At 43.0% G+C, this 11,989-nt stretch overlaps 1 protein-coding gene across 5 annotated transcripts in view; it reads left to right on the top strand.

Annotated features, from left to right (window-relative positions):
* The first annotated feature begins 6 nt into the window (after positions 1-6).
* Positions 7-11,989, top strand: part of RBM26 (RNA binding motif protein 26) — a 90,358-nt gene continuing 78,375 nt past the window's right edge. For all 5 annotated transcript variants that reach the window (XR_003095090.1, XM_006028010.3, XM_025209326.1 and 2 more), the window contains exon 1: positions 7-127. Coding sequence is in view for 4 of the 5 variants with exons in the window: in XM_006028010.3 (XP_006028072.1) it covers positions 57-127 (71 nt within the window). In the remaining variant the exon portion in view is untranslated. The remainder of the gene's footprint in view (positions 128-11,989) is intronic.

Here is an 11,989-nt window from a genome sequence, read left to right as displayed (position 1 = left end):
CCCCGCCCGCCGCCGCTGCCAGAGCTGCCGGGGAGGCGGGGCACGGGCCGCTCTGGATGGTGGTGAAAATGATCATAGAAAACTTCGAGGCGCTGAAATCCTGGCTCAGCAAAACCTTGGAGCCCATGTGAGTACCCGGCGGCCCCGCACCCCTGGGCCCTCGGGGACCCCCCGAGCCCGGGCAGGACGCAGGAGACATCTTGGCGCTGGGGGTGCTCTCAAGCCCGCGCACACAACGTGCACCTGCAGTCCACGCCAGTCATTGAAGTCCCTCCCCCGCCGCATCGTCCTGGGTCCATTTCCATAGAGTTTGTGGGTGCAACTAGAGCACCCTGCGATATGTGGAATCCCTCCTGTAACTAGAGTCTCTCAGGGGAGCTTCTAGTTCAGTGGTTCCTAACCTTTTTTGGACCAGGACCCATTTGTAAACATCCCCAAAACAGTGACCCTCATTCCTGAACCGTTGCCCTCCCAGTGCGTGGGGCAGGAAATGGTGTGTGGGGTCCCAAGCAGCCCCTTGCAGGCTGGCACAGTTTCAGCTTGCAGGGGAGAAGCCCCACTTCCCTAAATTTTTTCCACTAAAGGTGAATCCATTTTTAAAATTTGTTCACAACTCATATGGTCTTGCCACCCGCTCCTGGGTCGCGACCCATGGGTTGAGAAACACTGTAGGGCAGTAATTCTCAGCCATGGTGTTGCAGCACCCTGTGGTGCTTTGAGGTCCTTTCAGGGGTGCCGTGGGTGCCCCACAGCGGTAGTTTTGTTAGGTGCACAAACGTGATTTGCAAGGTAAACCCTGGGATTTCAGAGCAGAATCCATAGCGTTAAAATCCATCTGACTTGTTGGGGTCTTCTTGAGTTCTTTGTAACAAAGGAAAATAGCTTTGTTGTTTTTCTGCTGCCTAAGAAACAAATGAAAACTAAGAGCTGGCACTTATTTGAGGGATGCCTCAATTCTGTCTTGAGTCTTAAAAGTCTGAGAGTGATTCCTATAAGGAAGGGACTTGAAACTAACCTGATTTTTAAGGACATGCTCATCCAGATACAGAGAGTAGTGTTAGCTCTCCCAGCTCACATCTGTGCCTCTGCACAAGGCAGCCTGATATCTTCTGACAAACCCAGGTGAGAAATTAGTGAAACACTAATTTCTGATAGCTCAGATACATTTGACTCCCTAAGTTCTGTCTCGCTGTAACCCAGCTAAAACACTCTCAGATGTTTCGGACACTGCTCCATAACTTTGAGTAGCTACCTGGAACTGAATAAAAAGCCTATGTCATTTTAATCTGTATGTCTGTCATGATATAATTCATGGGGTGGTTATAAGCTTGATTAAGACTCGAGGTGAAATGCTTAAAATGTATCCAGGAGACCTTTATTTAGTAGGCCTGATTCAAAGCTTACGGAAATTGATATGAGTTTCTTGGTTGTTTTCAGAGGCCCCATCATGAATTAAAACACATTAACAACATGAAATACTTGAGCTTGTGGTAGAGCCTAGATCTTTTTTATAGGTTAGGTTTTCTTATTTGACATGTGATGTATTTTGCATGGGTGTACTTGTAGGATCTTGTTTAAAATGGGTTAAGCATGATTTAGATATCCAAGTGTCTTCCTGATTTGGAACTTATTAATTCTTATTTAGTCTCTGTGTTCTGTGTTTTTACTTGTTTCGACACTTAAGTAAAGTTCATGTTATAACAGCCATTCTCTGTAGTATGGTGGTAGTGTGAATAGGTATTCCTGTGGTGCAAAAGTCGTCTTGTTGTATTAGTTTTTTATTATTTGCACTGAGTACAAAATACAAGCATGTTGTAATATCCAAGCAAACCTAAAATGCTTTGTTAAAAATTAGATTGCAAAAGTTCCAGCTCACTTGGATTTCCTGAGTCTGCATAAAAGGTTTTATCCTATGCATTTGTTCTTGCAAATAATCAGTTAATGGATAGTATTTACTAAAATTGCTGTGGCTAGTTTCCCCTCGTAGATGTGTACCAACTTAGTTTGAAAAGACTTTAAAATACCTAACTCTTTTATTGGGAGGAAAGATTCGTATTTATCTAGTTTTTGCCTGTAGTCTTAAAAAGATTCTGTTTCTTTGATCTTTTTGTTGGCTAGTGTACTCCATGGAGCCATATGCGTCAATGCATCAAGCTAGTGGTTGGTTTTCTATCCATAATCCAGCAATTGACGTCTAGTAGATGAAGGCCAATGAAAAACTGAGGTTGGGGGCACCAGCAGTTCCATACTCTGAGAGCAGTGACTCTCCTGAGAGAAACTGAATGTCTGTTTGCACCTGGCTATAAATTAGAATGTCTCTGAGTTAGAAACTTAAGAAGCTCAACTTCAGTGATACTCTTACAGAAACAAAACTGTAAATCTTAATTTTTTAATTAGATGAGTTATTAAAAGCAAGTTAGTTTTCTGTTGCACTCTACTTTAAAAATGGGGCGACAAACTTTACTGGGGAAAAGATGGATTTAAAAAGTAGGTGTGTGTTTTAGGCATTGTGTTCGAAGTATTGGGTCAGTATCACTTGTCTCTGAGTAAATGCTAGAACATGCAGGCTGTGAGTTGGAGTGGAGGTATCCTGGTTTCATTGAGAGAGAGGGAGATATTTTACCTTTCCAACTCTGAACTGTTCCACAGTCATTGGCAGAACCTAGGTAGACCTCTATCTTGACAGGAGTGTGGGCATGCTTCTAATTCAAATTGGCTGCTCTGTTAGTTGGGTGTAGACCACAGCTTGCGTTGGAGATAGAGTTGTTCCAGAACACAGGCTACCACAGCTAGTACTCCTATGCCTTCCCATGGTTCCCTCCAGGAAACACAGACAAGTTCTTGTACAAAATTCATTTTTCTGGAGTGCTGAGAACCGTGAAACATTTCCCCAGAATCTTAGTGCCATGTGAGCGAGTGTGGGCCCAACACATTTTACAGTGTTTTGCATTTTGCCTGCTTTCACTCAGCTGGGGCTAACCTTACTGCAAGTCAGTCTGTGGAATATAGGGACAGGCAGCTACAACCCAACTTAGCTGCCAAAGATCACTTCACTGCCTGGTCTCTAAGTGCTGTATGCTTTACAGGCTTCACTACAGATTTTGCAGTCATGGCTATGGTGGGCAAGAGGTGGGAAATGATGGCATCTTTTCGCTGATGTAGCTTTGCAGGCAAAACCTGTCATCTGGATGCAGATATGCTGACAGGAGAGGGTTTCTGGCAACAGGGCTTCTATCATTTGAGTCGGTGATGTAGATGGTGGGGGGAACCCCTCTTCTGTCACTCTTGCAGTCTCTGCTTGGGAGTTCTGTTGCCATAGTTGTGCCTACACAGTTCTGGCAGCAGTGACCCCATAATGTAAACCAGGGCTATGCATCTGGTGGTGCATTGGCCACATCTGACCTCTCAGGTTTTAATCTGTGGGCCATGCAGCTCAGTCTGGGCACTGTTCCCTCCATTGTTTGCCTGCCACTGAACTCTCCATGCTTCCCCTTCCCTCATCTGGCTTCTGCTGCTTGCCTGTTGCATAGGTGCAGGATCTCACCATTAGTGTGTAGTATTCACTAGACTACAGCTACTCCTCACTTAAGGTCATAGTTACGTTCTTGAAAAATGCAACTTCAAGTGGAATGATGTTAAGCAAATCCGATTACGTCACCTTCTAGCAGGTGGTGGCCAAGCAATGTTGTTATAACCGAACATTGTGCGACTTAAACGAGTATGTTCTCTGACAGATCAGTGACATAATAACGAAACAATGTTAGCTGGGATGATGTTAAGTGAGGAGTACCTGTACCAGGATCTGTTTTAGCAAAGTTCTAAGCAATAGTTGTTTTTTTACCTTGCTTGCTTCTCTACCCTACAAGTGGTTGTTCTCTCCGTAGAGAGCATACTCTCACAGTTTGTCTCAGGTGACATCATTAACAGTGGTAGTATTTAGGTTAAGCCATCTCTCTTCATTTTTTACTTTATTTTACATAGAGGTAATTAAAACAAAATGTTGCCATACTATAAGGTTAATTAAGATCTTTTATTGGCACATTGGCTTTCACCTCATAGTGGCTTAAGGTTCTAGGTATTTAATTCTTCTCCTGCTGTAGTCTCAGATCTTTTTTGCAGCTTTGTTCAGTTTGTTAACACTGATTTATCAAAAACTTTTTGTTTATGTGAATTAAAGGATAAAGTTTATGTGCCATGTGGGCATAGCCTCATTAAAATGGAAAATGTTCTTTGCTCTGGTTAATTATCTGAATTGCCATGGGATTATGGTATTGTAATTGCTTATTACAATAGGAATAATACAAAAAAAGTTTACATTTAATTCCTAAGAAAATTGCATATAATATTTACAGTATTGTGAACAAGCTGTCAGATTAACCTGGTCATCATGAGCTTCCAATATTTTTCTTCCCTCCTTTTATTCTTGTGCCATCTTACCCTGTTTTCACAATTTTTTTCTGTTGACTGTCGATACTTTGTATTTTTGTGCTCAAATTTTTACTTGGTGAGCTCTTGCAATTTCATAAATTAAGTTGGCAGTTTTAGTTTTCCCTGTAGTGTTACTTAAGAGAATTAGCAAGGAAAAAAACTATTTGGTGACAGTCGGTTGTGATGAGGCATGCTTTGTCTACCTAGATCATTAAACGGGTGGCAGTAAATAAAGGTGAGAGAGAGGGCATTCCTTTCAATTTTTATTATTGCTTACCATGCTATGTTTCTAGATCCCATAAGATTTTTTTTTCTGCCTCTAATAGAAACATAAGAGCAATACATACTTCAGTTTTGTCAAGCTTTTGCTTTAATGCAAAACCTTAACATTGCTTTTATGTACATTACAGTAAATAAACATGTATGCCTCTGGCATCTCAGAGTTTTGGTAAGTTTATTTGCTTTTTCGCTGGTGAGGACACTGGTTTTTTTTTTCCTCCCTCTTGGGTGTATCTCAGTGGAGAACTCCTCTGAATAAAGGAGAAAGGGAGTCTCAGCTGCTTCGGAATTGCAGGGAACTACTAAACCATGAAGCTGCTTCTAATTGTCAGGCCTCTTGAGGAGCGTAAGAAGCTGTAATGTTCCTTTGTAAACTCTTTAGAATGTTTTATCCTCATTTAAACATTTGCTAAAAATAATTGTAGCAAGAGCAACCCTGCATGGCTAGCAGCAACCTAATCTAATACAGAAGGAACGTCTGTGATGGTGTCTGTTTCATTGCTTGCTTACTAAAGAGCTTTGGGCTCTGACACATGTTATATTTGTCACGCCTTGTCTGGTATTTTACTGTGACAAAAAGCCTGTAGTCACACGCTCAGGCTTTTTGTCATGCTAAAAAAAGGTTTGATCTTGCCCCAAAATGGCAGATTCATGACAGGAAACTTGCTGTTTAAAACAGCAACTTTGTCTCTGGAAGGTTTAACAATTTAACACATGGACAGGTATTCCTGTCTCTCAGTATTGCACAGCAATCCATAACTCCCTGGCAGTGAGAGTGACAGAACGTGCCTGTAGTCTAGGAACTTTGAAGGGCTGTTGGTGCTCCAGCCCATGAAAGCACCAGGAACTGTAAAGGGTCGCAGTAGTTGTTGAGGCAAGTTAGTCAGTGAGCCTTTCTAATTCCCTGACAGCATCCCTGGAGCTAGAGGGAGCTACAGAGCAGCCTCTAGTCATCCCCTGGCTGGGTGGAGGGCAGCCTTCAAATACATCAGTGATTCTGAGCGTAACGGCTGCCTTCTTGGCCAGTGTTAAGAGTTGAACCACTCCTAGAGATAGACGAACAAGCTACAACGTTTGTGCTGTTTAGCCCACGTCTGAACCTGACAGCTGCTACTAGAGTCTGTGGACTAAACACAGAATGGGATAACTATATGTGTGCACTCGCCTACTTTACATGAGTTAGAAAGGCAGTATTTTGCATAGGTTAAGATTGCTGGTTTTTTCAGACACCTGGTTTCAGAGTATTTGTTGACTATGTTCAAGTTCTCATACTTAATAGGGGCACCTTGTGTTATCTTGCTAACCATTTCTAAAATAAGAGGGAGTGTTCAGCAGCTACTTTCAACTGTCATCTTTAAGTTTGGGTTCCTGATACAAGTACACAGTTAAAATAGTGAACTTGTTTTGGAATTAATTGCCCTTTTGAGAACAAAGGGATTTGATGAAGGAGCCTGTCTTTGTCCCCTTCCACCACTTTCCTAAGTGATTGGTAATGTTCACACTTTAGTAAAGCCATCAGATTAAAATTTGATGGGTTCAATTTGGCATATGTTTTCCAGATGGCTACAAAGCTATAAAATGCTCTGCAGACAAACACTGCTTATGCATGACTGATTCTAGGAATCGGTGTGCAAGCAGCAGCGGTGACCAAAAGGCCAGTTTGCAATATGAGATTTCTTGCAAAAGTGGCACAAAAAGGTGAGAAATCAGTGAAGAATTGCCAGAAGGACTGTTTTTCTTTGCAGCAATTCATTTTCCTCGGGCCACCATGAAAATGCACAAGATCCACAGTTTGTGTTCTTATATTTTGCTCTTTCACTTAGCTTCTTTGTAGAAAAATTAAGTTTCTATTGAAATGAAATGCTGCCATAAAATCAAGCTTGTTCTAATTGCTGCAAAGATGAAAATCTGGTAGAAGGTAAAGAGAAAATGGGGTTGACCAGACTGTGGATGCTGATGTTCATGTGTTCATGTTTTGAGGTATTGTCCGAGGTTGCTTTGTGTGCAAAGAATTTAATGTGCTGCCCTGTATGTAACACAGGTTCCTTTCCCGATGGCAGCTGTAGTCTGAGATGGAAACTAAGAAAAGATTCTTTCCATCTGTTAAGTGCTCCACCTTTCTTCATTCTAATCGCTGAGTAGTTTTTTAAATATTTTAGATGGGCATATGCACTGTTGATGTCGCTGTTGTTTCCTCCCATCGCGCTCTACTAAATTAGTACCTGTTTGGTAAAGTTTATTTAGAGTACTCCATGGGCATTCAGTATCACTGTCTGGATCACTTAAAATGCTCATGGAAACAAACAGATAACTAGATACCCTTATCTTTTAGTATCAAGTAGACTCATATCACCAGGGACCCTGGTTTTCTCTGATAAAATAAATATCCCCAATTTTTGGATTAAAACAAGTAACCCAAAATCCACATTTTTCCGTGATTAAAATGAAACACCACTAATAGATATATATCTATGTAGATCTATAGATCTATATCTGTAGATCTCTATTTAGTGGTGTTTTATTTTAATTGTGGAAAAATGTGGATTTTGGGTTACTTGTTTTAATCCAAAAATTGGGGATATTTATTTTATCAGGGAAAACCAGGATCCCTGCATATCACCCTTAGATTCTTTGATTACTCTAAACTTACCAGCACATCTCTCATTTTCTATGCTTTAAGAATGCTTCAGCAAGTTGTTCTTGCTTTGGAGTCCTAGTGTCCCCCTGTTCAAAGTTTATGCCATGGGATATAGTGGCTTCTGGGTCATGTATTCCTTGGAGGTTTTCAGATAGTGGCAGGTCAGGTTAACGGAGGCTGCCAAATATGCTGCCCCATTCTGATGCACTTGTTTTGAATTAAGATGCATGTTTTTCTAAAGCTGCTGTCTAGTGTAACTCAGCCTTTTCAGGTTGTCAGTCCTTATTTGAAGTCCAACTTTCACAACCCTTTAATGATATACTGTCAAAGAAAGAGTAAAATACAGGGTGTTTATAAAATCCTTGTGCATCTTTACATTTTAATAACTTTGGATATACACATGATAAAGCAAACTGTAAACGGCGATTGAAAGCACTAAGTTTTAACACAATAAATGCAAATTAAGTTTTAACACAGTATAGCTCAAATTTCTAGACTTCAACATAATTGTCATCTTTTGTGATGAGTCATTCTGATTTTCCAACTTGTAGGAAACATTTTCCAGTTGCTGTTGTGTGACTTCATGAATTGCATTTATGATCCTCACCATATACATAGCTTACACTATGCTCCAAAGTTAATGAATTATGTTTTAAATTGCCATTTACAGTTTGTTTATATCTTTGGATGTCATGTGTATATGCAAAGTTATTAAACTTTAAAGTTGCATAAGAACTTTATAACTGCCCTGTACATAGATGTGGTTTGCCAAAATAAATAATTTATGTGGCTGAGATGAAATAAATGGTTGAAATAGCACATTTGGCTTTGAAAAGAGAGAGTGAGCAAAAAGGGAGGTTTTCATTGCTTTAGATTGGGGTGGCCAGTGTGTGGCATAGGTGGCACAAGTGACACGGGCAGCTTGTGTGTATGGTTCACAGCTGATCCACACACAAGGGGGAAACAGGGAACAGTGATAGAGATCAGGCAGAAAGCAGAGCAACACGTCGGGTAGGGGAAGTGAATGGATGTGGCGCTTGGGGAGGATGCTGGGCTTAGCTTGTGAGATGCCTTCTAAAAAGTTTGGCCTGCACTGCCTTAGATCAGGGGCCAGACTTGATCTTAATGAACAACTTGTTTCTCATTACTCTTGTGTATCCAACAAGCTTGCTTAACCAGACTTTAACATAAAGTCATCAGGCTCATGGACTCCCTTCCCCTGCCTCATGATAGATCCAGTGCATGTGGAACCTGCTTCAGCCAAGCTGTGCCCCATGCTGCGTGTGGTGCCAGCACTGCTGGTCCAGAATGTGTGCTGCACATGGTGTCTGTTCCAGCTGGTTCAGGTCCTGTGCTGCATACGGCATGTGTAGTGTGGGTTGGGGATTGGCTGTGTGGTAGACATGGGCAGTGCAGGTGGATGACAGGCTGGAGAGGGCATTATAGTTTCATAGTTAGTAGGGTTGTTGAGCAGATCATCAAGTCCGACCCCCTGCTACAGGCTGGAAAGAATGCTGGGGTCAGACGACCCTGGCAAGGTGTCGATCTAGCCTCCTCTTAAAGACCCCTACGGTAAGAGCGAGGACCACTTCCCTTGGAAGTTGGTTCCAGATCCTAGCCACCCTGACTGTGAAGTAGTGCCTCCTGATATCCAGCCTGAATCTGCTCTCTGTCAGCTTATGGCCATTGTTCCTTGTTACACCTGGGCGTGCTCCGGGCAGCAGGGACTCTCCCATTGCCTGCTGGTCTCCCTTGGCCAGTTTATAGACGGCCACCAGATCCCCTCTCAGCCTCCTCTTATGGATGCTGAACAGCTTCAGATCCTGTAGCTTATCCTCATAGGACCTGCCCTGCTGCCTCCTAATCATGCAAGTGGCCCTCCTCTGGATCCTCTCACTGTTGTCCACATCTCTTCTGAAGTGTGGCGCCCAGAACTGGATGAAGTACTCCAACTGGGGCCTGACCAAGGTCACATAGAGGAGGAAAATCACCTCCTTGGACCTGCTCGTGATGCATCTGTGGATGCATGACAAGGTGCGGTTAGCCTTTCTGACTGCATCCCCACATTGGCAGCCCATGTTCATCTTGGAGTCCATTATTGACTCCAAGATCCTTTTCGGCCTCTGTGCTGGCGAGAGGGGAGTTCCCCAGCCTGTAGGTATGCTGCTGATTCTTTCTCCCCAGGTGCAGTACCTTGCACTTGTCAGTGTTGAAACCTATCCTAATCTCATCTGCCCACCTCTGTAACCTGTCCAGATCTGATTGCAGCTTGTCCCTCCCCTCTAGCATGCTCACCTCCCCCCACATCTTAGTGTCATCTGCGAATTTGAACAAGGTGGTATTCACCCCCTCATCCAAGTCGCCAATGAAGATGTTGAACAGTGCAGGCCCGAGGACCGAGCCCTGCGGAACCCCACTGCCCACATGCTTCCAGGTTGAAAACGACCCATCCATCACTACTCTCTGGGTGCGGCCCTCCAGCCAATTGGCAACCCATCTGACCATGTAGGGATCGACACCACAGTCCCCTAATTTTTCAACGAGAATGGGGTGAGAGACAATGTCGGAGGCCTTTCTAAAATCCAAGAAGACTACGTCCACCGCGACACCTGCATCCAAGGATTTTGTGACCTGGTCATAGAAGGCCACCAGGTTGGTCTGACAGCACCTGCCTCTAATAAACTCATGTTGGTTGCTCCTAAGCCCCTAAGGTTCTTAACTCTATATCCAAGTTTATTATATACCTTTAATCAAACCTAATAAGCATTCCCAGATAAGCTCATTTTAGTGGAACAGGAAGTGAAAATGATAACATTTTATTAATCCTAGGCATAGTATAAATATGTCGACTTTATGGGTTTCTATTATCAGTTTTATCAGAGAAAAGGCCACTTTATACATCTTTCTTGTTTCCTTGTGCAGTGGGTGCGGCCCTGCTCCTGCAAGGCAGTAGCGTGGGGTGGGGATGCTTTGTCCCCGCCTGCCCCTGCACTCCCCCTGGGACCTTTCAAAATATCCCTGGGTTGACAACCCCTGCATTAGTTGGAATGGTCAGCAGAAAAATTCACGTTTAAATTAGTTTTATGGCTTATGTTTGGTTGAAGATACCCTGTAAACAGTAAGGGTTAGACACGCAAGGAAAAAATGTTGTATCAAGTTTGACATTAGAAAATGTACTGCTGTAGAACTGTCAGATGGGGTTTTTTGTGCATCATCCCCATAAACATCCCCATTCACATTAAATTGATGCTTAGGTTTGAGGACAAATTCAATAAAATCAAGGAAGCAGTTACTTACTCTTTTTAGAGTTACTGTTTTCACATTACCTGTAGATTTGGGAAGAGAGAACTTTATAGCTTATGTTTGGTTGAAGATACCTTGTAACCAGTAAGGGTTAGATTAGGGGTGGGCAAAATATGGCCTCGGGGTCGGATGCGGCCCGCCAGGTCATTCTATCTAGCCCACGGGGCCCCTAAAAAAATTTTAGAAAAGTAATATTAATCTGCCCTGGGCTGCCTGTCATGCGGCCCTCAAAGGCTGGCCAAAACTCAGTAGGCAGCCCTCTGCTCAAAATAATTGCCCGCCCCTGGGTTAGATGCACAGTTTTTCAAAAAAGTATTTGTTATATCAGATCTGCTTAATGTTGATGCAGTTTTATACTAGCATGAATAGGTTTTTACTGTGATTGTTTTTTTTGCTTGCTGAACCACTGTTCAACCAGACTAGCAGAAACACTTGGTTGAGAGGGGTTGTATATACAATACAGAGTTTTGCTGGTGTAGGTACTTTAAGGAAACTTTCATATAATCAGGTCCGCAAGGTGCAGACTTCATAGCAATTTGCTTGGGATTCTGCATTAAGGCAAAAGTTGTAATGGAAAGAATGAAGTTCACAGAATACCAGTAACTGAATTGGATTGCATTTACTTCTACAGCATTCATCAGAACATTTCAGTGATCAGGAGTGTCATTCACCTGGGTCCCTGGGCCAGATCTGGACCATTAGGCTTCTCATGGAGTGGATCTGACCTGGGCTATGGGGCAGCAGCTGCAGTAGGAGACACAGCCGTGGGTCAGGTAGCCACTTGCTATGGTAGAGGTGTGCAAGCTGTGTTGCACACCCCTTGCTCACCTGCCTGCCTCCGAAAGCTATGCCCACTGGGGTCCTGAATTCCACAGCAGGCTGTGCCTGTTGCTGACTGCTCCCAAATTCTCTGGTCTATGGGCCAGCCTAGTGGGCCAAAGGGAGCATCTCCATAGGCTGGATCCAGCATGTGGGCTGTATGTTTGACACCCCTGCTATAGATACTTCAGTATACTTTTAGTGAAAACATTTATAGTTAGCTAGATGAAAGGTCTTCATCCTGATGATTTTTTCATAAACTCTTCTCATTTAAAAAAAAAAATCTTGATGGTATTTAGAAATGTTGAAGTTGCCTTCCACATCTTGGCCTATGCTTTCCTCCATATTTTTTCCTCCTATCATCCATCCCTCCTCATACTTTTGGGTCAAAGAGACTTTGGAGGGATTTGGTGGCAGCTTACAAATATATCAGGGGCTAGGCCACGGGTTCTCAAACTTTGTGATACTGCGACCCCAAGTGCTGAATGGTGATGGCAGGGGGCAGGGAGCTCGCACGTGGCA

The sequence above is a fragment of the Alligator sinensis genome, unplaced genomic scaffold (genome assembly GCF_000455745.1).
Source record: "Alligator sinensis unplaced genomic scaffold, ASM45574v1 scaffold1044_1, whole genome shotgun sequence".
Classification (NCBI taxonomy): Eukaryota; Metazoa; Chordata; order Crocodylia; family Alligatoridae; genus Alligator; species Alligator sinensis.
The sequence above is the reverse complement of the archived record's forward strand: the minus strand, read 5'-3'. Positions and strand labels throughout refer to the sequence as shown.